The sequence below is a fragment of the Pterocles gutturalis genome, unplaced genomic scaffold (genome assembly GCF_000699245.1).
Source record: "Pterocles gutturalis isolate BGI_N339 unplaced genomic scaffold, ASM69924v1 scaffold22963, whole genome shotgun sequence".
In the NCBI taxonomy this organism is placed as follows: domain Eukaryota; kingdom Metazoa; phylum Chordata; class Aves; order Pterocliformes; family Pteroclidae; genus Pterocles; species Pterocles gutturalis.
The window spans coordinates 50,435-77,092 of record NW_010119610.1 but is presented as its reverse complement, the minus strand read 5'-3'; the positions used below and the strand labels follow the sequence as shown (position 1 = coordinate 77,092).

At 52.2% G+C, this 26,658-nt stretch overlaps 1 protein-coding gene across 1 annotated transcript in view; it reads left to right on the top strand.

Annotated features, from left to right (window-relative positions):
- Positions 1-3,540: 3,540 nt before the first annotated feature.
- EPHB2 (EPH receptor B2) overlaps positions 3,541-26,658 on the top strand; it is a gene marked incomplete at its 5' end in the record, with an annotated part of 46,192 nt that continues 23,074 nt past the window's right edge. Inside the window, 3 exons of the mRNA XM_010076619.1 lie at positions 3,541-3,696; positions 4,298-4,633; positions 25,841-25,965. Of these exons, the coding sequence (XP_010074921.1) occupies positions 3,541-3,696; positions 4,298-4,633; positions 25,841-25,965 (617 nt within the window). The remainder of the gene's footprint in view (positions 3,697-4,297; positions 4,634-25,840; positions 25,966-26,658) is intronic.

The window sequence follows — 26,658 nt, the reverse complement described above, 5'->3', positions numbered from 1 at the left end:
AGCCTGTTTGGAGCCTGCTCAGCTCACACTGGATTAATTAAAAAGCTGGTTAGCGAAAGGCAGTGGGACACGGGGACAGCAAACGGGGAACCCCTGTGGCCCCTCTAGCACCTTTGGCCAAAGGCTTTTTCTCCAGGGTGAGCCACAGAATGCCTTCCTCTGCCTTCCTCTGCCTTCCTCTGCCAGGCTGCCCCAGGGCAGGCAGCGCTGTGGGGATGGGGGCTGGAAGCCTCGTGCCAACGCTGCCTCCAGCAGCAGAAATGGTCTTCCTTCCCGGATCCCTGGTGTGGTCCTCCCACATGGGAGGGCAGGACCCCTCATGGGTCTTTCCCCATGGCGTTCCCTTCCCAAAGCACCTGCCTTCTCAGGCATCACCACCTCTCCGTGCCCTGGGAATTGGTGGATGGGAAACGAGGACACCCAGCACTGCTCGTGCATTCCCAGTCTTGTTTGAGAGAGCTACAGCTCGTAGCAAACCCGCTGCTGTCTCTGAGCCATACCCCAGCGAGGCAGCTGTCCATGCCTACGTGCAGCAGCGAGGCAAATTAAAGGTCCGTATGTTTCCCATGAACCCCTATTAGCATCATAGAATCATAGAATGGTTTGGGTTGGAAAGGACCTTAAAGATCATCAAGTTCCCCCCCACCTGCCGTGGGCAGGGACACCTCCCACCAGCCCAGGTTGCCCAAAGCCTCATCCAGCCTGGCCTTGAACCCCTCCAGGGATGGGGCATCCACAGCTGCTCTGGGCAACCTGTGCCAGTGTCTCACCCCCCACACAGTGAAAATCCTCCCATCGGTGCTGGGGGTGCGGGAACCCACCATGTGGGAAGCTGCAGACCATCCCTGCTTCAGCAATGGGGCCAGAGTCGCTGTCATGGTAGTTGCCCTCCTGGGATGAAAGATGCTCTGATAAAGTAGAAATTTCTGTGCTTTCGCTGTTTCGATTCCCTGTTTCCAAGTGGGTGTTTATAGGGGTGCTCTGCCCTCGATACAAGCCTAAGGGGAGGCAGCATGTCCCAAAGCTGCTGTCCCCACACAGGGCAGAAAACTGGGGTGTCCTTGTGTCTTCCAGCAAGTGGTGAGAACATCCATGCTCTTTGAACAGGAGGGGGTTTAACTCCTGTGTGAAGATTTCAGTTTTGATTTGCTGTTTACTCTGGAAACAAGGAATTGGATGGATTCCAAATCAAAAGCTGTTTTCTCACCCAGAGGAAGACCTGGAGGGAACAAAACTGTTTGGAACAGTGTTTGTTTATTTTACTTCTGGAGGTTGTCATTACTTGAGGCGAAGAAAAAAAAAAAAAAAAGGGCTTTGCATCAAATTTCAGTGATTTTCCCATCTTTCAGCATGATTTCAGAACATTTCTCTTTGGAGAAGTTCTGATTTTCCAGGATTATTTTGTCCCATGTAACTGCATGGGACAAAAGAAAGTTGCCCAAACTTCTGTGTTTTGACAGCACGTGCAAAGGGTTCTAGCATCCCAGCTGGGTATTTTTGGTGAACAATTATTCAGCCCCCAATTTTTGCCCCTCTCTAAGAGCAGCGCACGCAGAAGTATTAATTGCAGCTGTCAGCCTGTGCCAGGGGAATTTTTTTTGTCTCTCGGGGCCAGTTGCTAAATATCAGCAGTGTTCGCATTTTTTTGATGTATCTTGATGCAGAAGAAACCTTATAGGAAAGTTGTTATTTTAAAAATAAGACTCAGGAAGGTGAAAGAGGCCCGTGTCTCAGCACGCCTTTGATCAAATGACCCTGTATTTCACCCTGGATGTCAGACTAGAGCAATTGTGTGTGTTGGGCTTATCATGTTACAAAAATTGGTGTTGGTACGGGGACCCTGTTATCATTTCAGCCACAGAGCCACCAGCGCTCCTCTGTAACAGAGAGGTGCACCAGCCATCACCTTTCCCAGCGGCTTAACACCCTCGGAGATGGGTTTGTACCGAGGGATATGCTGGGAATAGGGTCAGAAATTGGGTTAAACACGCGGGGGACCGAGGACAGCAAGGGTGGAAGGATCCAGGAACATGAGGAGAAGCCAGTTTTTCAACAGATCCTTTGACTGCAGGAGGCAGGAGGGACTTTGCAAGGAGGAAGGCTGATGGTATTTTTCTGTAGAGCTTTTCTTGTTGGAAACTCAAAATAATTTTGAAGTAAGGGATGAAAACTGAAAAAAACCTTTTTTTTTTCCCCAAAGAAAAAAAATAGCTACTTCTCCATAATAGCTCTTGCTTACAGCAACCCCGAGTGTCTGTTTTTCCCAGGCTGTTTTTGCGATCTGCCTCTTTCCTGAAAGCCTTGTCAGCAAACTGAGGTAGAACTTTGTTTAACTAGTTTCAGTGCGGAAACCACCTGCCACCCCCCAGGCCCTTTGTGCTGCACGAGAAATGAACAGCGGCGGAAAGTCGCAACCAAGAGTAATCACTGAGAGCCGTGCCGATAAATGCTTATAGCTGACCTTTTGCTTGGTGCTGGTGATCCCCTGACTTGGAAAGGACTTTCTGATGTTTAAAGCTTTGCGTTGATATTTTTAGCCACCCGCGCTGTATCTGTTATCAGTGTACATCACGCTGTGGTCCAGCCTTCAGCGCTCGTCTGCTGCAGGCACTGCGCACCCCCTGTGCTGCCCTCGCCCACCGTGCCTGGCTGTGTTTGTCGAGCGGCCGTTGCTAACGGCGCGTGTTCTTCATCTGTGAGTGGCTTCGAGCTCTGAGCCCCAATGGAGGTAGACCCCAGCACGCAGCTGCTGGTCATGGCAGAAGTGACGATTTGCTTGTGATGCTGAGTACTGCGGAGAGTTGCGAAAGGATCTTACGAGACAGCGTGACTGAGGAGTGAGAAGGCAATAGGAATTCAACAGACAAGAGGTGATGCAAGTGGGAGAAGACAATTCCAACTTCACACACACACGCACATGCAGGGAGTTGGCCAGTGTCTCTCAGGAATGAGACCTTGGGGCTATAATAGGTAGTCCAGTTGGTCCATTGGTGGTTAAAAAATAATTTGGACATTGATATTTATGGGAAAAGAGTAGAGAATAAAATAGGGAGTGGTGTTGTGCAGCTTGCTTGGGGCGTGATGGAGGTTTATGGAACCCTAGGTCACGGAGAAGGTGGATGGCGATCGAGGGTTCATTGCCAATGCGAGTGAGATTGCAGGCAGCTCCAGAGCAGAGGGCAGCAGTTTGTTCATGTAGCACAAAATCACACTGTGGGGCTCTGTGCTGCAGGGTAAAATGGGCACAAAAAGTTGACATGGAGTAAGAAAGTGACTGGGTAACTTAGCGGAAGAAACATCCCACAAAGGATGCTAAATGCAAAGAGCCTGCCTCTTAGAAAGTCTCTGAGCTATAAATTGTTGGAGGGTGGGACGGGACTCAGAGCCTTCGAACCAGCTGCTCCTTCTCCACTTTGTTTACTTCAAATTGTCAAGTTTTGGCTTCAGACTCTGCAGTGCTTCAAAGGGTGTTTTCTGGCTCCGGGCATCCTCGCCAGCCCCGGTCCTCGCCACTCACTGCTGCTCTTGGTTCTCTTCCAGGCTGCCCGCTGGGGACGTTCAAGGCCAGCCAAGGGGATGAAGGATGTGTCCACTGCCCGATTAACAGCCGGACGACTTCAGAAGGGGCCACTAACTGCGTGTGCCGAAATGGGTATTACCGGGCGGATGCTGATCCTGTCGACATGCCATGCACCAGTATGTGGGCTCTGGGCAACTGGGGAGGGGCCGCGTGCGCCTAGGAAAGGAGACACGCATCGGTCAAAGCACTGAGGGTGCTTAACAAAACCATCTGTCTCGGTGGGATTTTGGAGGAGTCTGGGGGCTCAGAGCACCTCGTCCAGAGGAGCCTTGCAGCATGGGTTTTTCTTACCTTGGGGCAGTCTGCACTTGCAAACATTGCAAAGAGGACTGAAATTTGGGTTGTTTTGTGCTGTTGTAGGCAGTGTGGTGACTTCTCTCTGGGGTGGTACACAGACAAGAAGACCTGTGTGCTGGCACGCAGGAGATTAGTGCAAAGGCCAGGAATCAGAAACGCTACAAAAATGACCGGTGAATTTTGGCAGGGATGCCACATAATCAAATTAACCCGGGGTGAGAGGACACGTTTTGTTCCTGCTCCTGCCCTTGGCTGTCCAGCTTACTCTACACATCACCAAGAAAAGTGCCCGACTCATCAGGTGCCTGCTGGAGACCTATCCAGGGACAGGGAAAAGGATGGGGTGCAGGACAGACAGCTGGTCCTGTAGTGATGAGCAGGGCTCGGGCTCTTACACCTTTCTGTTTATTCTCTTTACAGCCATTCCCTCTGCCCCCCAGTCCGTCATCTCCAGTGTGAACGAGACCTCTCTGATGCTGGAGTGGACCCCACCGCGGGACTCGGGGGGCCGGGAGGACCTGGTGTACAACATCATCTGCAAGAGCTGTGGCTCCGGCCGCGGGGCGTGCACGCGCTGCGGGGACAACGTGCAGTTCGCCCCCCGCCAGCTGGGTCTGACCGAGCCCCGCATCTACATCAGCGACCTGCTGGCCCACACCCAGTACACCTTCGAGATCCAGGCGGTGAATGGCGTCACCGACCAGAGCCCCTTCTCCCCGCAGTTTGCATCGGTGAACATCACCACCAACCAGGCTGGTAAGACTTCTACCTGTGTCTCCCAGCAGACCTTTCCAGGAAGGGGAGGTGGTGGGCAGAGGTCTCCTGGGCAAGAGGTGCTGGTGGAACCCTGCAGAGTGAGCAGGGCTGGAAGGGGAGAAGAGGTGGGTTGAGACGTGATATGGTGTTGCTCGCTCCGTAATGCAGGCGATGACCAAAGGGCACCATCCTGGCAATTGCTGGATGAATTCCAAGCCTCAGGTGTGAAAAATATAGTTTATTTCAGTGAAAAGCTGGGGTGTGCCCCAAGGCAGAGCTGCACTCCCCGTCACTGCAGCAGAACAGCTCATGCCACTGTCCCCTGGTGTCTCAGCATCCCTCCCCAGCGCTGGGCGTGTGACTGTTCCTGGGGTTGTTGCCTCAGAGCATCAGTTGCATGCACCGTCGGTGTGTTGCAGACAGAGCAGCCCCTTGCAGCCTTGCTGCAGCCCGGCATTTTGACACAAGCTGCAATCTCTGCTCTGACTGCAGAGGAAGCCAGGATGGGATGTGAAATGAGAGGAAAGTTGCACAGCAGAGGGGCTGGGAGATGGATATACGGGGTGATATATGGAAAGCTGTTCCAGGTCCTGTGCTGCTGCAGAGTCTCCTTGGTGAAGAAGACCAAGCAGCGGAGCTGGAAGGGTTACATACAGGGTCTCAAGCTCTGTGCTGGCCTGGGGGTTTGCTATGCTCCTGTGCAGGGTGGTTTTGCTGGGGGAGGGGATGTGTCAGGGTGGCTGGTAGTGCTGCTCCTGGAAGATTCACCAGGCAGCAGCTGTGCTGGTGGCAGGGTGCCCTGAGGAGCTGCTGGTCAGGGGCTGCTCTCCCCAGCCTACCTGGAAGCCATCTGGAGCTGAGCACAGACTGGGGCTGGGGCTTTGGTTAATCCCATTGCATGGTGGAAGCATGCCAATAAGGTACAAGCATATGTGGGAGTGAGCAAGTTTCTGTGGGCCCTGTGAGTGCTGCAGCAAGTGTGTGGGGAGCGTGAACATGCCCCAGGCTTCCCTGGGCACTACATGACCTTCAAGACTGAATTTGGCAGTCGTGGATGATTGCATTTCCAGTGAATTACCTGGAGACAATGGTGTGTGCTGGCTGCAGGGGACAGGAGGTGTTTGGTCTGGGGTGAAGCAGCAGTGGTGCAGATGGGCATCACTTGGTTGGGCATGCAGAGCACCGAGACAGAGGTCACCTGCAAAAATGTCTTGGTCACCCATGAACCAGCAGAGTGACCTCTGGTCTTAAGTTAGCCCAGGAGCTGCGGGGTCAGGGTGTTTTCAGTACGGTATCAGAAGCCCTGGAGGCAGGTTTAGCACAGCGTTGAACCGTGGTTTCACTGCTAGCAGGATCACTTCACAGATGACGAGGAGAGAGGAGCTGGTCTGGGACAGTGACCTGTTGCACCTTCCTAAGCTGGCTGATGGAGATGAGATGTGTGCGGTGCTAGCTGGGTCTGGGAAGGGGCTCTGTACACCCCCAACATTGTCCCACGCTATGGATGTTATTCAGTGCTCGATTTTACACTTTGCAGTTGTGTGGTGTGCTTGTAACCTCAGTGTGGCTCCTTCCACCTTAGCAAAGCCCAAGAGCTGAGCTGCAGGCGAATCCTTTTCAGTCCCCTGCATCCTCCTCCTTGTGTTTTCCTTGTTTGACACTCCTTTATTATCAGGGCTCACACTTCTCAGCCTGTGTGATGTCTCTCTTAATGTATCTATTCATTAGCACTAAACAGTAACTGTCTGCTTGCTAATTCCTCTGTAATTAGAGGCTCCGAATTCTTCTGCTTAAGCTCGGCACCGCCTGGCAGCCTTGATGTAGATCATTAGCAGTTGGTAACAGAAGCTGCAGACACAAAGGCAGAGCTGGGACAGGAGAAGGGAGGGTGTTGTAGGGAGAGGACAGAGTGCAGAGGGAGGGGAGGGATGAGCTTGGGGAAGCCGCGATTCCAGCCTCCCTCTGCCTTTGCTCTGGGCTGAGCACACAGCTGGGTCTCCACCCCGGGCAGAGCAGAGAACTTGGGTACGTGATGGGGTTGTGCTCCTGCCGCAGCCGGACAATGGCCTCCCTGCAAAGCACCCACTATGCTGGCCTTCGGGGACCTCCCCGCCCCGAAGAGAGGAAGGCAACATCGCCCTGGTTCACCCGGGGATAAATGGACCGCTGCTGGGGGACAGAGGTACCGCTGTGCCTGGTGCTTTTGGGACCATGTCACCAGCAGCGTCTTTAACCTTCAGGCATCATAAATTCCTCAGCATCCCAGGAAAAAGCTGCTGTGAGGGAGAAAACGATCCCCACAGAACAGCCAGAGGAGAGCTACTGAGTGTGGCGGGAGGAGTGGCACTGGGGGGGTGTGACACCATGGTGACCATCATCCCAAAAGGGAAAGAAAGTTGAGATCAAACAGGGTGGCACACCATTCACCTTCTTGTTCTCCCAGAGAAAGATGGCTGTGGTCATTGCTGTTGTAGCCCTCTCCAACGAGGTTTGGATTTCGCTAACATTTGCCTTTACATCAGCAGAACTTGTTTTGCTGTTGTGCTGTGGTAGTAGGACACGACTCCTCATGTAGACACAGGCAGTGGGTAGCTTCTCTCAAGGAAAAATAAGAGGTAATTAGACCAAGCTTGATCACCTTTTCTTGCTACGAGGTGGCTTTCCAGAATGTGGATCTTCCCACAGCTGTTTGTGGACACTTCTACATTCATCGTGGTTTTTTGAACTAGATATTGTACCTGGTAGCAGATAAGCTATTTTCCCTGCTGGTCTCATTGTTCCCTTTACACATCCAAGTGTAAAGTGCTACCTCACTCATCCATGCCAGCAGCTCTTACCTCCCTGGTGGCTTCTGACTTGGTCCCTTCAGATGCTGCTTCCCTGGATGCAGTCTCCCATTCTGCCAGCAAGACCAGACCCAAGCACAACCTTAGAATTATTTTCATGGGCTCAGCCATCAAGCCACGATCATTGCTCTGCAGAGAATTTGTCACTCCCAACACTGCCAATTTGGACACTTTATGAGTGATTTGCCAGCAGTGTTTTTGATATTCTCTCCCAGATCTCTGATAATTTTAGGGAGAGGTGCTGCCTGCACTGTGCTGGACACAGCATGAGTCCCCACCGAGTGCTGGTCTTGTTCAAAACTGGTTTCATGTGTTGCAGATGATGCTGACGCTGAGCCCAGCACACTTTAAGGCTGTGCCCTCTGCTGAAGTCTTGAGATCAGGGAAAGAATCAAGACAGTTTGACAAGAGCTACTTCCACAAAGTCATGCTGCTGTGCCTGATTTGGGCATAGGATCCCATCAGGGTTTGTGGAAGGGACATCTGGGGTCTCTGATTCACCCTCCTGTTTGCAGCAGGACTGTCACCAGGAGTAGGTTGGGAGGCTGTGGTTTCTTCTGAGTCTTGGAAGAGTCCACCTCTCTGCTGACCTGTCCCAGGACTATGTCACCCTCCTGGGGAAGATGCTTTTCAGAATTTCCAGCCTGATCTGTGGCTCAAGCCCCTTGTTGCATCACCTGCCCCGGTGATGGAAGAGCGACTTTCCATCCTCTTTTAACTGCTCTCCGAGCAGTGGTAGCTGTGATTGAGTTAGTCCTTAGTGTCTTCATTAGCAGGCTCAGCCAGCCCAGCTCTCTCCATGTCTCCCTGTGCCCCAGGCTGCCTCAATCGCCCTTCCGTGCATCCTCCGCAGTTCCTCCTGGAGCAGTGGTCTCGTGTCCTGCGTTGGCCAGGTTGAGGTTGTGTGAGCTGACCTTCAACTACCCGGGTTTACCCTTTGTGTGTTACTGTACCGTTGTCATCTTTTCAGCTCCACCAAGAGCAGTCCAGACACCACGGTGCAGCGGGGAGCCCACAGGGACAAGCCACCTCTCTCATTAGGAGAAGGTTGGTCAAAGGACAGTGTGTGAGAAGGCCAGCGCCAGCCCGGTGCTCGGAGCTGGTTTCCTGGACCCATCTCTTGCAGCGGGTGCCCTGGAAGGACCAAAGGTGTTTACCCTCCAGAAGGGCAGGTTTTGTTAGAACAGGAGGTATGATGCTTCCATTTTCAAAATAGAGAAAAACTAGAAAGGCCCAAGACCAGCAGAACAGAAATAAAAAGAGCTTGGAATAAACATCCCCTTCCCACCACCCCTGCTCCCCGGTCAGTCTTCAGCCAACTCAGATTTACCCCTTCCAGGAAAATCTGCATGATCCCCACTGCCTTCCTCGCCAGTATCTTCTGTCACCCTTGAGGCCAGGTTGTGTTTTCTCTCTGCTCTTCTCAGCAGGCTGCTTCTTGACCTCCAGCTCCATGCTGTGCTTCTCCCGACAGCCGCTCACCCTCCGCTTGCCTCCTGCGGCACCTCTCCCCAGGGCTCAGCAGCTCTCCAGGGACGGAGCTCCAGGACTTGTACCAGACACAACCCATCCTGTCTTAAGGGACTGTGACGTGGCCAAAGAAAACAAGCCCATCATGCAGATGCTGGGAGCCACCAAAAGCCTTTTCTCAGCCATGCCAGAAGAAAAGCTCTGTGCCAAGAGGGTGGCTGAGAGCCACACCAGTGTCCCGAGAGGGAAGGCGCAGGAGGGAAGCCAGGGGTCAAGGAGTGTTTAGGATAATGACACTTGACTAATTGAGAGCCATGCCAGGCGTCAACCCTCTTTCCGGTGACAACACGCAGCCCCTGCTTGCTAATTTGTGGCCATTCTTTGGGGAGGATCGGGGAGGGTGGGGAGTCTTGGTGCGGTGAGGGTTCACAGACTCCATCCGCCCCGCAGGCGGGCTGCCTGCCCTGGGAAAGTTGCCGAGGGAAAGGGCTCCTTGGGCAGGAATGACTTAAATAGCACATGGGAAGGGCACCTCTTGATAACAGACTGTGGCTTCTTTGATCTGAGAAGGGAGGAAAAAGCCCTGGGCTCCATCCAGAGACAAATTCAAGACCTCCCAGTGATGGGGGAAAGAGACATCCAGATTTCTGAGAACACGTCCCTTTTGTGAGTGACTCTTGTGTCACACAGGATAAGAAGGGAGGATTAACTCTGATGTCAGAGGCTCTTGACTGCGAGCAGACCCAAAAAAAGAGCCACAAATACACTGTGAATACCAGCTAGTGTGTGACAGAGGAAACTGATCCACTTTCCTGATAAACCCATCAGGAGCAGCATCCGCAGCAGTGGAATTTGCTGGCACAATTTCTCCCTCTCTATGGATCCAGACAACTTGCTGTGACCATTTGTGTTATTATCCTGGGTGGTGTTTCACAGCAGTGTGTTGTGACATGGGTCCTTTTGCTGGGGAGATGTGCAGCTCACACCTGTGCACCAGGTTCATGCCAGACAGCGCTAGGGTTTGGATTTCTGCTTTGTGGTGGCTGTCACAGCCCAGGCGCTTGCGTCCCATCCAGGCAGTGTCTTTTGGACAGGGCTGTCCTGACAAAACGCAGAGGTTTCAATGGTCCAAAGCAAGCATGTGGGCCACGGCTCCGCTCTGCTGTGACTGGACCGAGTCCAGTCTGGTCCTTATGCAAAAGGCTGGGGAGTTCAGCCGGGAGTGATGAAGCAGAAGCAAGACAGATTCTGGGAATTGCAAAGCACCAGAAAGGAAGATTTTTTCCCTCACCTTCAACCAAAAAAAAAATCCATGAGCTTTTCTGCCAAATGCAACAGGGAGCATGGAGGGGTCAGAGGAGTGGAGCCAGGGGAGCAGACAAGGTGAGAGGGACTGGCACTGCTCAGCAGCCGTCCAGGCGGCTGTTTGCTTGTCACATTAGTTATGCTGCGGGCTAGACAGGGAGAGGAGAACTCTATGGCCTGGGGCGCATGGACTCTTGCTTTTATCTTCTCACTTTTCATTTTGCAGCAGAAGATCTGGCTGGCTTCCTCCTTCAGAGGGATGTGCAGCAGTGGCCTGTGCTCCTCTGGACACAATCAGGGAATTGTGGCATCTCCTCTTCTCTCTTGTGCTGCTCCCAGACTTGCCCTGAGCTCGTTGCAGTTGGGAATTACTTGGGAGAGATTTCCCTGTCTGTGAAACAACAGCCTGGGAAAGTGTCACCTCAAAGAGTTGGAATGAGCTTTCTAGCCCCTAAAAGCTGTGAATGAGTCTATTTCTTCTTGTCTTCTGGTATAAAAACAAAAGGCAGGAGATAGTAGCATCCCAGCATCTCAGATCTCTCATCCAGCATCCCACCTACAGCAGGACTGCTGCCAGTGGCTTTGGGTAGGCAATTGTTGGTAGTGCTCAGAGACAGAGATCTCCCCACGTTCCCAGTGACTTCTCCAAGAACTGCACTGCCCCCCTGGTGAGGGAACTTTTCCCAATGTCCAACCTGAACCTCCCAAGCTGTGATTTATGGCCATTGCTCTTTTTTATACCAAGATTCAAAGGTTCAAGCCAAGAGCTGGTTTGGGTCAGCCTGCATATCAGTTATCCTCACATTCAGTCCTGTCTTTGGCATCTTTCAGAAAGGCAGCCAGTCTTGACTTGAGACATCAACGAGACAGAGGGGCCATCAAGTCCTTGTACATGAGTCTGTGTAGCTTGTTCTTGCCTTTTTTCCAATGATATAACTGATTTTCTAAGGAAATGCAGTAGAGTCTGCCTGCCTGTACACCAAATATTTTATTTGGAAAACTACTAGTAAAGCTGGAAATCTGTCCAGGAGCTGCCTAAATGGGAGACCACTACCACCCAAATGGGGAAGCATCAGGCTGAATTGAGGTCCATGAGAAGTGATCTCCTACTTCTTGATATTTCAAGATCTGGTAGGGTATTTCTTGTGCAGAAAACGGACACAAATACTGTTAGGACAGAGGAGGACTGTGAGACCTCCAGGAAGATGCTGAGAGGTGGAATAACAGAATCAGAGTGAAATTCATCAATGGAAACAGTGAGGCCAGGCATTTGGAGCCCAACAACAAAAACACCAGCAATTATCAATTGGAGGCAGCTGAGGAGGAACTGGGGGCAGACCATGGGAAGGAGACAACTCTCCAGTGTAAACCCTTGTGAAAACACAACACATGAAAGACTGGCCTCTATCAGTCAAAGTATGTTCACCAGCTGTAGCAGAGTCTCACTACCATTGCACAAAGCTTGGGTGGATCTTTGGACGGTCATTGCATGCACACCTGGTCACCCACGTTCGAGAAAGCTGAACTGTGATGGTAGTAGGTAGAGAGAAAGGCTGATGAGGTGAGCAGGACACAGGAGAGCCCACAATACAGAGAGGAGACCAACAGGCACTGTGTGTTCAGCCTTGGTGAAGGGGATTTTTTACTGCCTGTAAAATGTGCTGGGCTGGAGGGGAACCAGAAAGGGAGAAGAGCTATTAAAGCAGAAGGAGAAGAGCAAATGGTACAAAGTGTCTGGTGATAGCATTTAGGTGGAAAATCAGAAAGTTTCTGAGCTGTGGAGCCATCTCCCATGTGGAGGAGCCAGGGCAGAAGCCTGTTTGTCTGTGTGACAGAGCAAGCAGGAGCGTGTCTCCTGAGCTACTGTAGGACTATTCCTGAGGTCCCTTAAATCCCAGGTCTCTTCTTTTCAGAACATCACTAAATGTGTTTCTGTGACAGTTTCTTCTACTCCCAGGTTCCAAAACCTCCTGAAACCTTGACATCCCCATAGGTGCTTCTCTTATCCAGCATTAACAGCCAGACCTTACCCTCCACAGGGACCCATGGCTCTGCAGCCCTTCTTCTCTCCCTTCTCTTTCCTTCATCCCCAGCTCCCACCTTCACCCTGGCTACCTCGTACACAGGGCTGTTGCCACCAAAACCTGATGTGGTTTGACACTTGCTGCCCTCCTCCCCTCGCTTGGTGCCCCAGCCTGTTGCCTTCACTGCATCCCCCACGCCGGCTGACAGCAGACGGTGGTGAGTGCCCAGGAGGGGCTCTGCCATGCCCACGTCCCTTCTCTGCCCGCTGGAGACCATCCTCAGGCAGGGCTCCCAGATGGCAGGAGCTTTGCCAGCTGCTGGCTCTTCAGGACTCCTCTTGCTGCTCCTGCGGCGGGCAGTTGGGGCGTTGCTGGCAGAGCAGGGCATGGGCTGCACTGCTGGAGCTTTCCTAGCAGATGCTCTTCTCCGCCCACGGCTTCAGAAACGTGTTCCAAAGCATCTGGAGCTGACTTCGGGCAGAAAACAAAAGCCCGTCCGTGATGGATGGGGTGGAAAGTCCCTTCTGGTGACCCAGCGCCTCCCCCTCTCCCCCAGCATGCCACCATCCCTGCTGCATGCGAGTGCTGGGAGCTGATGGAGCAGCTCAGGAGCTCACCTTTTCCTTGTGTGTTCAGGAAAGATGATTTATCTTTACTGTGGGCAAACACAGCCCGCAATGCTAATGGCCTTGCCTGCGCACGAGGCGCTCGGTGCCAGCGCTCGGGCAGGGCAGGCAGGGCTGCAGGCACCCGGGAGGCCAGTTTCAGGGTCACAGTGCTTGAACAGCTGAGCATACACTGCGGGCGGTGGTGCTGCTCAATGGTGTGTTTATGTGGACCATAATAGATGGTTGTAACAAATTGGGTGAGTCTCTCTGACTGGGTTCAGGCAGGAGGATCCTTACCGTGCCTGTCTCACTGCAGCCTGGTCCATGTTCATCACGGCCACTGGACAGTGTGCAGGAGGCTGCTACGCTGGTAGGACTGGGCAGGAAATGCTCCTTCTGAGAAAAAACCCTGATATTTCCAAAATTTGCCCACACACAGAGGGAGGTCAGCCTGATGGAGTCTACCATGAAAGAGAGCAAGGGAACAAGTTCAGTTTCAAATTATCAAGACTCGGTGGGTCCAAGGGGATGCCCTGCAGCAGGTGTCATACTTTCAAGAAATATTTGTCTGGCCTCAGTTTTCTGTGTTTGAAATTTCAAAATCAGCATGTTCCTATGAAAAGTTTTGGTTGCAATTAATTGGCACTTTCTGGGAAAGTACTATTTTATTGAAAATCTGGGAGGGGGCAAATTGGAGGGATGGAGAGCTGGCTCCTGCTTTCGGCCAGCCTTTTGCTGGTGACATTGCCTTGATCTGGAGCGGATGAGGTTACCATGTGGAGAGGAGGCAAGGAGGTGGGGATGACCTTGGCACCAAGCAGCCCCAAACCCGCTGTGGCGGGCTGCGTGAGGATGGTGACGATCCTCTGGAACACCTCCTCTCAGTGCTGAGAACAAAGTCCTGCCCACCTCCGCAGGCAGGATGGCAGCATGCAAATGAAAGCTGCAAAGTCATCTAAACAAAGAGCATGAAGACAGCCAAAAGTCTTCGTCTGCCCTGGCTGGTGGCATTAGGAGCTGCTTTAAAGGCTGTCGTCTACACCAAAGCCTTTGCTGATTGAAATGGGTCTGGAGACAGGACCAGCTTTGGGCTGCATTGCCATGTTTTTAAGATTTTCCAGCATTTGTAGTTACAAATTCAGGGGGCTGGAAGCTGGGATCGCTGTGAAATTTTCCAGACCCTCAACACACGCAAACAATGTGGGTACCAGCCTGATGGGGCCACCTTGCCAGGAACCTCGGAAACAAAAACCTCCCAGGCTGTGAAATACCAGTGTGCTGCAGCTCTGCCTGGTCCAGTGAACATCCCAGACCTGCGGTTTCTCGTGCTTTGAGGGTGGTTTATTGTTGTTTATTAAAGAGCCCTAGTGCTGTCATCCCTGTGATGTTGCATTGCTTTCCTCAGCTTCTGCTGGAGGTAGTTGATTTCAAAAGTCTGTAGCTCCTGAACATGCCATCACAGGGGAGGACACTGGGAAAGAAATTGGGTGGACAGACGTTTTAATAGTCAAAACAATAATGAACCCTTTTAGCAGGAGAGAGTCACGCACACACAAGTCCTGGAGGAAGGGTTTCTGGAGGTCTCCAGCCCAACGTCCCATGCAGAGCAGGGTCACCAGTGTCACTGTTGAGGGCAGGTCAGGAAAAACTTCCCTTTCTCCCTTCCTCATCCAGGTATTTCTTACTGTGGTGCTTTCAGTGCCCATGTTGGAGAAGGCATCCCATCTGCAAATCCATTCTCCAGGAGGGCCGATGGAGGGGGCGTAAGAGCTGCTGATGCTTAAATGGCAGGACAGAGCTTTGTCTGGAGAAGTGAGAAGTGGAGAATGTTTTAACCAAATAAGTCAATTTTCAGTGAGATACTTTGAGGATTGACTTCAGTAAGTGCACGAAGAACTGGAGCCTTGAGGTCAGTGATGGGACCTGGACTGGGGACAGCTGGACCGGTGCACAGTGACAGTCATCTGCTGGGAACCGCATGGGACTGGGATGCCTCAGGGCTAGAAGGGGGGGATGGCTTGGATGAGGCGTCCCCTGGGTGAGGTACTGGTGCAAGACATGCAGGTCTGTGGGGAAGTGCAGAGTGAGTTGTCCTGTCTTTCCGCTCTGTCCCTGCTTAAGAAACAGAGGTCACCTGAGTCCCTGTGTGCCTCTGCCATTTCAAACACTGTTTCTCAGGTGCTGCTGAAGCCTGGCTCCCAGCCTAGATGTCTCCAGGCCCCGTGGCTTCAGGGTCAGGGAAGCCCTTGCTCCGTGACTGATCACAGCACCATCCTTGCCGCTGCACGGCATCACCTTTCAGTCTCGCCGGAGCGAGCTGCTGGTGTTGTGCAAGGCTGGAAGTGCAAAAGGAGCTCTGGGACCCCCTGGGAGCCCTGCACTGAGGAATGCCCAGCTCTGGTCCCTTGGGGGAGCCTGTTCCCCACGTAGTTCCCACGTGTTGGAGCTACCTGGGTCACCCCATGAGGCTGAATCCCTGGGGAGATGCCCTGGGAGAGAAGCTTGCCCACTAACCCCCAGATTTTCCAAGTCTCTGTCTTTGCCATCTTTGCAGGGCAGTTGCAGAAGTTCAGGCATCCTCTGCCAGATGCTCTGTCGGCAACTTTCTCCCCCACATCTCCCCATTTACTGCCCTGTCCCATGGCCTCTGGACTAGCTGGTGCCTTGCAGCATCATGGTGCATTTCCCTGCCACTCTGTCTTCAGCCGGGGTCACACAGTTAATCCTGACCCCGGCTCACAGCCGCTCCTGCATGCGGGTAATTGAAAATGCCAGAATTCCCTGCTGACCCTCCTATAATAAAAGCAGTTCCCCCCACTCCGGTAACCTGACACTCCAGGGACCAGGATCTGTCAGGAGAGCTCCGAGGAGATGCTGGAAAACTCCCAGCTGTTCACCTCTTTTTTCCCCTGGGTAATTTCCAAGTGTTGCTGGGGAGGGGCACGGGCCGGGCTGGCTTTGCTCTCTTCTCCGTCGTGAGTGTTTTCCAGAGCAAATGCTGACTCTGTCTGACATGACATGGGCTAGTGGTATTAAAGTGATCAGAGATAGGGGGTTTGCTGCCTGTAACCGGACTCTTCCAGCTAAGCCAGCAGAGGAACGGAGACACTTTGATTACACCAGGATCTCCATAGCGCTGACCCACTGGCTGGCAAGGAGTGAAAGGCTGAGCCTTGCAGGGCTGGCAGGTGAGGGAGGTGGGGGGCTAGCTGCAGCATGGGGGCCAGAGTGCAATTGGTGGCATTACAAATGGGTGTAAAGATCATGAAAGAGAAGCTGTGGAAAGATCCTGGTGTCCCCAGGCAGGTGGTCCAGAGGCTGGAGCCACACAGTCCTACCAAACACCCCATCAAATGGACAGAGAGCGATGCAGATGCTGCTGCCTGGGGAGTCCCAGACCCTGGGCTGCTCCCTGTAGTGCTGCTCGGGCTGGTGGCAGTGTCTTGTCCCATTTTATTCCCTTTTCAGCAGCAGTCCAGCTTCCCAGCCAGCCCAGTGTGACAGCTTCACAGCAGCATGGAGGCTCAAGAGGCTCTGGGATGGCCCTGAAGAGCTGTGGACGTGACCTGGTGTGTAGATGGAGGTGGGCTTGTTTCACAGCATCATGTCACTAGGAGTCAGACCTACTGGAAACCACTGGCAGCAGCTCCTGACAGCTGTGGTGCCCCAAGAGTCAGGATGTAACACAGAAAATTGGCCTCTGCTATCAAAGCTTGTTAGAAATAGGATGCTTGTAGCCCTGGTGGGTCCCTTGGGATGGGATGAACCAGCATGCATGAGGGACCAGGCTGTGTGACAGAGTGTCAGGATATGTTGTTTGGTGTCTGAGAGGAAGATGCCTGCTTGTTCTCCTGTTACGTGAGTCCTGATGCACTCTCATGTGTTTATCCTTGGTCTCTGTGTACTGAAAGAGTTGGGGAGATAGGTTGGGGAGGGAAACACATGAGCTCCCCAAGAACACCTCTAAGCAGTACAACTCGGAGACGTAAAACCAAGGAGGAAAATGGACCTATTTATTTCTCATTCACCCAATACAATTCTTCATTGTGTGATGTCCCCCTGCTGCTTTTTGTCAGATTTATTGTAATGAATTGCCCTTTGATTTACATAGCAGTTTGACCAATGCCACTAGTTTCGGATGCATCTGGGATCTCTCACCCCACTCCCAGCAGGACACAGCGGGTTACAGGAAATGCAGAAGCAGCCTGGGTCCCGAGGCATTTGGTCCAACCCTGCAGCACTTGCCTTCTCCCTGAGAAAGGAGACTGAAGGTGCGGGATGGAGAGGGAACAGGAGCTCTGCACAAGCTGTCAGAGGACTGGGCTGTGTCAGAGAAGTGTTGTGTTGAACACACTCGGAGGAATATCAAACCTGAGCGAGGAGGTGGATGCTGCCTCTGTAGTGAAGAGAGGTGGTTTCTGGCTACTGAGATGGGTTTTGAGGTTTATATTTGAAAAGGAGATTAACAAAAAATTGGAAAAGGTTCAGAATAGAGTCATCAGATTGATATGTGGGCTGATAAATCTGTGGAGCACTCAAGAAACTCAGTCTACCTAGATAATAGAAAGGAAGACAAAAAGGAATTATTTTAATGATCTTTCAGTTCTTCCATGAGGACAACATTCTGTTTCTAGACTCCTCCTTAATTTAGCTATCAAAAACCAGCAAGGTTCCAGCACTCGGAAGCTGAAGTCTATAAATTCCAACCTGAAAATAATATGTGCATTTTAGAAAAGAGCAAGTAACCATGAGGAAAACCTCCCAAGAGGCACGGTGGGCTTGTCATAATTTGCAGTCCTCAAAGAAAACTGGATGTCTGTCTATAACATGTGCACAGGGTCAACCACAGGCGTTTCAGCTATATTTGACTCACTGCCTGGGTTCTGTTGCCAGTCCCATGCAGATGTTCAGACCTGGTTGTTACAGCAGCTTTTTCCAGTTTTCTGAAAAATCAACATGTTCTTCTCTGTCTCATCAAACTTCCCTGGGTTTTGTGGTCAGCGTGACCTTCTTTCAGGTATTGCTGCGACTAGAAAGTGCCAGTTTCTCCTGGAAAACTCAGATTTCTTTCCTTCTTGTCTTCTTCCCTTTCCTTCATTCCCTTCAGCTTTTTTTAGGTTTGGGAAATGTGTGGATGTGGGGCTTGGGGACGTGGGTTAGTGAGTTGGATGGTGTGGGTTGATGGTTGGACTTGATGATCCTTGAGGTCTTTTCCAACCATAATGATTCTATGATTCTGTGATTCTATCATTTTCAGCTGGCAAGCTACAAAGAAGTAGCTGTTTGGTATGGAAGTAAAATACTGCCTATAGCCTGAGGCTTCGCAATGCTGCCAGCACGCCCCTTTGTCTGTACCTGAGATCAAGCAAATCTTCGTTAAAGAATCCAAAGCCTCTTGTGGAGGGATCAGCAGCAGTGAAGCTGCCTCTGCTGTGATAGATCTGTGCCACCTGGGGTTTCAGTTTCTCTTAGCAGACACTGATTAAGTAGCCCTTGAGGCTGGTGGGCGTGGAGCTGTGTGGTTCCTTGCCCGCAGAGGTATTAGCCTGCACCTCACAGCATCCTCACAGAGCAGCTCCGTCGGAGGGAAACCTGGACATGCTTTCAGGCAAAGATGTATGCCTGTAAAAAGATTCACAGTCACAACAAGTAGGTTAAAATAGGATCCTTTTCCTGAAATATCATCATTTCTTAATTATCTGGAAGGATGTGCAGAGCTCTGAGAAGCTGCTGCCTCTTGTCCCCCGGAGGAGCTGCCCTGCCTCCCTGCACCCGGCTACACGCCTGGTGCAGAGCTGTGAGAGGGGCTCTGTCCTGTTCACCATCCTCACGGGCTGGCATGGAGACTTCTTGCTGGTTCACACGTCTGTCAGCAGTAACTGCAGGCCGGGAGGCAGAGCCAAAGCACCATCACACGCTCCAGAAGCTGTTCTGTAAGACAGGGAGGCTCTGCTGGGGTGCCTGCTAGGGATAGTTAGCAAAAGCTGGAGTGGCTTCAGTTTTATAATTAGGGCCCAGACCAAAAGTTTTGGTCTCTTCTTAGGTTTTTGGGTATTTTTTTTCCTTTGGAAGACATGCTTTTTGAAATGCTGAATGTGCCTCAGCGAGAGTGACTGGGAGGCAGAACATGATGGGGCTCATTTACAGTAATGTGTCAGAGAAGGATTGTGCTTTATGACCAAAAATTGTCATTTTATTTCTGGAGCTGATCAAAAAAGACCAAAAGATACTAATACAGAGGGGCTGATCACCATCCTTGGAGGTTTAAAGATTCAACAAAGCTCCATCTTCCCTGATCTGGTGTTGGGGGTCATCGTGCAGCAGATGGGTTGGACCAGAGAGCCCACGGGTCACATCCCACCAGCCCTTCTGGGATTTGGTGCTATTAGGAGCTGAAGGGTACAGTGGGAGAAGAGGACTCAGTCCACAGGCAGATGTCTCACCCGTCAGCCTTCACAGCTCTGCTCTGTGCTCAGTGTGGAGGCACCTGAGCCTCTTGGTTCATCCCTTTCCCCAGTACAGTCCCTTGAGCTTCAGCTAGACAGGAGTAAGGCACCTAAGCTGACCTGGGAGAGGCTGGAGCACCATGGTGACATCGGGTTATGTCTCTCTGGCTGGTAGACTTAGTCCACAGCATGTCTCTGGTACAAAGCACAGACAGAAGAGAACAGGACACCTTTCCTTGCCCGTTACCCTTTTGCTAGATGAGAGCATTTGTTCAGGATGTCTATGAGATCCACCTTGACAGTGGGAAGACCAGCCTCGGGGTAGGTGTGAAGCATTGTCCTTTGTGCTGTTGAAGCTGCTGCACTGCCTTTGGGAAGGTTAGGTGCTCCGCGGGCTGAACAGCCTTGTGTCTCTGGTGCCCTTCATGCCAAACCCCGGTGTGACTTTACATTTTCATCCCAGCAGGTGTTTGAGTTTTCCTGGGAGACAGTCAGGCAGGACATAAGATCCCCATCTTCCCGTGAAGGCACCTGAATACGTTGTGTGGTCAGATTTGAAGCCTTGCCTGGATGTGTCCACCCTGTGGCATTGGGCCACCATGGCTTGTGAGGACACCGCTGTTTTAGCTGTCGTTGCAGCCTTGACAAAACTCAGTGGTTATACCTGTGTGCGCTTCGGGGAGGTTATGGGTACACGGCTCGGCTGTCAAGACCTGAGGATGGGGTACATCTCGAGCCCCATCCTTCCCATGTGTCTCTAGCTGAACTCAGGCAGCTCCTTGCACCCTGTGTGGGCCACAGAAAAGCCGGACAAGAAGAGCTGTCAACACCCCCTGATTTACCCCGCAGAGCTGCCTCCGAGCCAGGGAAGTCTGCTCAGCTCCTGGTGTATTAAGATAAACCGCCAAAGCTCCAAGCCCCAGCCTAGACGAGGGTCTGGCTGTGATCAGTGTTGTGTGGCTGTGCAGGGTCGGGGTGATGACCATGGAAGCATCCCTAACCATGGAGGCATCCCTTGCATCCCTCCTGGGCTTCTGCCCCAGAGATGCCATCACGTGAGAGATGTCGACGGCCACCCCTCCCTGTGCACTGCAGATTTTGCTGCAGCAGGGGACAGGTCATCTGCCTTTTTACATCAGTGGATTTTCATTAAGCTTGTTTTACACTCCAGTGGTGGTTTTGGCTTGGTTTATTTCTCCAGCAATTTGGAGAAGCCACAGGGCTCCACTAAGAGGAATCCAAAGAATCTGAGGCCGTTCCAGATAAAGAGGATATAGAAAAATGCCTTTCAAGGACTCAAATGATTCATTTTGCCTCCAAGTGATATGGGGCTCAAGGGTTTCAGTCATGAAAAGTAAGTTTCCTTCCACTGTGGAAATGAAGCCCTGTTTATTTTTTGTGTTGTTGCTGCACACGTGCACCTGGAGACACCATCAGGATAAATCTGCCTCTGCCTACACATTCATGGGGTGACATCTCAAACTGATAGTGGCTCTGAGAGCTGAGATGCTCCAAATCTGATCTCCTTTATATGTCACAGGGCAGGTCGCTTTTCCAGCATCCATTTTCCTCCCGCACAGTAATCCAAACACCTTCCATGAGTAAGGGACAACCAGGCGAGCCAACAGCTGACAGAGTGTCTTTGGCACTGGGCAATTTGTGGCCTTGGGCAATTGTCACCAATTTAGTGACCATTTCCAACTTGGAAATGAAAAAAAGACCATTTTTCCAACCTGGAAATGGTCCCTAAATCTCTGTTTCTTTTGCCACAAGGGAACAAAGAGGAGTCAGCATTTGTGGAACAAGGTGACCAATCCCACAGGGCCAGGTTAAATGCTGCCAGCAAATCTTTGGCATTATCAGCCCAGCTGTACTCTGGCTGGTCCTGGAAAGGGCTTGGCACAAAGCAGGCTGGATGAATAAAGATCTTTTTTTTTTTTAAATGTTGATCCTTTTGCAGTTTGTTAAATCTGTGCTTTGAAATACTCAGAAGCCCAATGGAGGGAACCTATGTATAGTTTGTTCAGAAACAACAGTTCAGGAAAGTCAGCTTACATATTCTGAGACTTTTACCATCTTTGCTCAGCTGAGTTCATCACGTGTCAGAAAGTGTACATCTCTCTCAGTCTTTTCTGTTGTGTTTGTCACTCCACCATGTCCCGTGGCAGAAAAGCTCTTTCTACATCCTAGTTCCGACTGGTCACAAAGTGCTTCTCTCAGAGCTGGAGCACACCTTGTGATGAGAGTATCACCACATAGCACTACCCCAAGTTGGGTGCTCTTGGTGTTCACTTTAACTGTCTTCATCTCCTTCCTTTTTAGCTATTGCATTACATACGTTAAATACTACTGAGGGACCACGCTCCTAAGCACAGTCTCTGCCTCTGAAAGTGCTCAGTAAAATTAGCTAAGACAGGCAGGGAGTGAAAATGAGACAGGATGGCTAGCCTCATCGTCCAGGTAGAAAATGGCAGTGCAGAGGGATAATGTGGATCTGTACAAGGCCTCAGCTGTGGACTTGGGGGCAGAGCAGAGAACTGCAACCAAGACCATCCAGCCTTGGAAGTGGTGAAGAGTCAGAAACTCAAGGGCTTTCGCTAGCTTTGCAGCTGACTGTGAAGGAACCGTTTGCTCCAGGGGACGAGAACTGCCAGATACCAGCTGCCTGAGCTTTTGTGTCACTATATGGCGAGAAGCTTTTCCCTCTGACTAGACTTCAGAAGGTCACTCTGAGGTCTGGCTGACTCCTCTAGACTGGATTCGAACTCAGACATCCAGTCCCAGCCCATCCCTGATTCACAGTTGGGAGCCTCTCTCTGCACAAGCTGTTCCCTCACCTGTGGTGAAGACGTGTGAAGAGGACCATGTTTTGTAGCATCACAGCACATTGCACTCTGTTAGCAAGCGCACAGGCAAAACACCGAGGAGAGTGATTGTTCCCACCTGCTTGGCACTCATGAGGCCACATCTGCAGTACCGTGTCCACTCTGGGGCTCCCCAGTGCTGCAGAGACATCAGCAACCTGCAGCAGGTCCAGCAGGAGGGTCACTGGGGTGGGCTGGAGGCTGGAGCACGAGACGTGAGGATAGCTGAGAGAGCTGGGTTTGGTCAGCCTGGAGAGGAGGAGGCTGAGGGGCTTCTAGCTATAGTCTTCCACTTCAAAAGGCAGTTTAAAGAGAAGACAGAGCCAGACTCTTCCCAGAGGTGCACAGTGAGAGGACAGTAGTGATGGCCACAAGCTGCAATGGGGGAAGTTCTCATGGGACGCAAGGAAAAGCTGCTTCCCCACAAGAGCAAGGCAGCTGGGGACTGGTGCTCCAAGAGCCTGTGGGATCCCCATCCCTGAACACACTCAGCTCTCAGCTGGACGCTGTCTTGAGTAAAGTGACCTGTGACATTGCTCTGTGAGCCAGCTGGACTAGAAACCTCCAGAGGTCACTTCGGGCCTAAAGCTTTCTGTGATTTTATTATTGTGCATTTCCCTGATGTCTGTGATAATGAGCAGCTCCTGAGAACGGTGGAGGCTCCTGCCGATCCAGAGACACTCCTTTGCTCCAGGGGTAGGAAGAGTGCTGAAGCTGCTGTAGTCATTCATCTCACCTGCCTCCTCCCCAACATGCAGTGTGTTTGCCTCATTAAGTCTCATTAGATGATCCCCACCTCATCCATTCGGTTCTTTTTTCTGAGCCAGACCAGGGCAGGTTCACCAAGCACACAGCTGCCTGGGCTGTCACCGTGGCTGGTCGCCGATGATTCACACGTGCGTGGAAATAGGAGAAGAGCATCCCAGGGACCACACTCCTACCTGGAGGGACCTGGAGCTGAGGAGCTTCTGCAGCTGCAAGGCCAGACAATGAACCAGTGTCTAAATCATGGGACGTTGCCACGCCCCAGTTTTTGGGTGGGATTGGTGTGGATGTATGCAGCCCCTGTCCTGGAATAGCCTGGGTGTCTGTGGGATCGGTTCCCAGCGCGTGCAGCTCATCACACGTGCCAGAGAGACCACAGGCTGCGTGCTCATCCCAGTCCAGTCCCAGTCCCTGCTGCAGGGCCATCTGTGGCTCAGTCACATTTCCTTCCAAGGCCTTTCTCCTCAGAGAGAGAGAGTCGTTTGTCGTGGAGATTGCAGATGTCCTGTGAAATCTGTGTTGATGAGGAAGCAGCAATCTCTGGCAAGAGCTGACAGGCTCCAGAAACGTTACGTATGTTTTATCTTAACACCAGCGTGAGAAACCAATCCCAGGAGTTTGTAAATATGGACCCTGAAGCAGTGGGACTGGGACATAAAGGTGGGAGGGAAGCAGTGCTGTATGCCACAGAGCATGGGAAGGTCTGAGATGATGCAGAGAGTTTCAGACTGGTGGGTAATGGGGCTTGGCTTAACCAGAAATGGATGGAGGGATTGGTGTTTGGGAGGAGGTGAGCCTTTGGTCTCAGGATTTGTTAGAATCACAGAATGGTTTGGGTCAGAAGGACCTTTAAAGATAATATACTCCCACCCCCTGCCATGGGCAGGGACACCTCCCACTAGCCCAGGTTGCTCCAAGCCTCATCCAGCCTGGCCTTGAACCCCTCCAGGGATGGAAGTTGTCTGCCCTCATTCAGTTTTAGTAAGTGCTGGGCAAAACAAGAGATCACCAATGCTCTGCTGAGGCTAGCACGCATTGCACCTTCCTTCAAGTGGGGAGAAACCCAGGGAGATGAAGGCAAATGGTGCAGCAGTGTGGTGGCAGATTTTGCGTTACCCGTACCCAGTCCCCACTCCTCTTGGCACACAGGCGTTGGATGTCCTGGGATCTGCAGTGCCCTGAATCTAGACAAGCGGTAGTGAAATGAGGAGGCAAAGACAGTGGATCAGAAAAATGGCTTTTGTTGGAATACTGAGAGGGGCTGTTCAGCTGTAGTTCATTACAGTGATGTGCAAGAACATGCTGCAGCCACGCTGGTCCAAGTAGCACAGTCCTACCACTGCCGTGTCTGCAATACTCATCTGGCACGGTTTCTGTCGCTGCTCCTGATGCCAAGGGAAGCCAGACTGGAGACGGGTGAGAGGTGCTTTGCTTTGTGTGCCGCTCCTCCAAGCTGTTTCTCAGAGCTGTCAGATGAGTTGTTCTTCCATGAAATATTGAAAGGGTTGGACCTGGTAAAAGCCCGTCTGAGTGCAAGCCTCTCTGCATCCATTTGTAACCAAGCCTGGCATGCAAGTGATGGGGAAGCTTTCTCGCTACCACTTTCCAGTTCTCTCCCACCCCTGAGGCTTCCCCTCTGCCCTGAAGCTGCTGAAGCAGTGACTCTGTGCTGGCAGGCGTGCCAGGGCTAACGCTGTGCTGGAGTTAGCACTCTCCAATGGTAGGCTGGTGCTGGGTGAGGTCTGGGATGGCCTCTGGAGTGGCGGCCGTGCGGGCTGCGTGGGCAGTGCTGTCAGCAGCCTGGGCGCAGGGTGGGCAAGGACTCGTGCTCACCTCACCCCTCTCAGACGCAGTGAAAAGGAGGCAGGAGGGGTGTCTGTGTGTGCCAGCCCCTCCAGCAAGGGTGGGGGGGCTGTAGGCTGATACCTGCAGTGCTGTGGCACCTCTGCTATCACTACCTGAGCCAACTGGATTAAAAGCAGTCCAGGCTGCTTGCTTACCTGCCCCAGTCCACAGCAAGCAAGATAAGAGCTGGTCAGAGTTTCCCAGGGAGGTGGCAGCTCCGCGCCATGGTCCCTGCCCCAGGGACTTGTTAGCACAGGTCCCTGGAGTGCAGTTTTCCCACGGCGTGGCACCAGCCGAGGCTGCACTGCTCGTACCTGGCCATGTGTCAAGCCACGTAGGCAACGCAGGGCAGCGCGAGGGGTGGACGGCTGGCTGGGTTGTCTGAGGAGCTGCTGGAAGGTCCCATTGTGCTCAATGGGACAAGTGGTGTCTGTGGGCGTGCTATTTCCAGGGCGCTCTGACGAGGCGGGCGACTCACCATTGTCAGCATGTCAGGTCAGGTTTGCGTTGCATGCTCAGGCTGCTGTGTGCAGCTCCCTTGATTGGCATGTGCAACTTGCAGACCCAGCACACCAGGACGGAGAGGAGCTGCTTGCTTCCTGCGTCTACCTGTGCCTTGTAAAGCTTCTCTATGCAAATATCAAAGTACAAAACACCTTACTTCCCTATGGCAAGCAAGGAGAATTTCATGTTGCTGGGCTGGTAGTGCTTTTTCCAGGGGAACAAGGCTGTGTTTGCTCCAACCCTGGGCTCATTTTGCCTGGGAATGAACAGTTTTCCTGGCTGAGACGCTAGCCTGCGTGTTTTCTAATTACAAACTCTTAGCGAGAGGTGGAAAAATTTTGTTCTCCCCTAACTGCTCTCTACAGACAGCAAAAGCCAGGATCTCCTGACCCCTGGACAGCCCTGCCACTGCTGGAAGCGATTTCAGTAGCTCCAAATAGCAATAAAACACCTGCCTGCCTCCAGCCAGGGGATGCAGGTCCTGCCTGTGCAGGATCCGACTGAGGCCTCTCTCTTGCTCTCTCTTCCAGCTCCTTCAGCTGTGTCCATCATGCACCAGGTCAGCCGCACCGTGGACAGCATTACCCTCTCATGGTCTCAGCCTGACCAACCCAACGGAGTCATCCTGGATTATGAGCTGCAATATTATGAGAAGGTACTGCGGGACCTTGGCAGGGCTCAGACGCAGGTTTCTGGGAGAGGAGGTGGTGCAAAGCTTTGCATAAGGGCATAACACCAGCTACAGCAGTTGGTTGATCAATAGGTTACTTCTCTTGCTGCTCTTGATCATATGGGTGGTAGTCAATCCTTTGGAGCCCAGGGGTGGTTCTGGTGACACTGCATAGACACTGCAAGTGTGGAAAATCTGCTGGTCTTTCATGAGGAGCTTCTCCTCCCTTCACCTCTCCAGCACTTGCAGTAGGTGGACCCATTGCAGGGAGAGCTGGGTATCCAGGGGTTAGGGTCTGAATTTTCCCTTTCCCCTCCCTACTGGGGCATTGGTGGGGAATGGGGTGGTTGGGATGGTAGGGAGCAGAGCACAGAGCATCTAGTCCCAGGCTGGACCACACTAGCTGAGTGTCCAGACTTTGAGACTTTGTGTAATGCTGTCCATCAGTGCATTTACACCAAAGGTGAGTTTGGCATCTGTGCGCAGCAGGCTGAACCCCTTTCCTCGGGTGTTGTAGCGGGGAGAAGCTGTCCCTGACTCCCATGGAGGGTACCTATTCCTCTATGGGATTGGGGCAGGCTGATGTAAAGAGGTCCCACAGCTCTGGCTCTTTCATCCCTGTGGAACATGCCCCTTCCACCTCCTCCCTGCCCAGGCCAGCAGAGGGACTGCAATCCA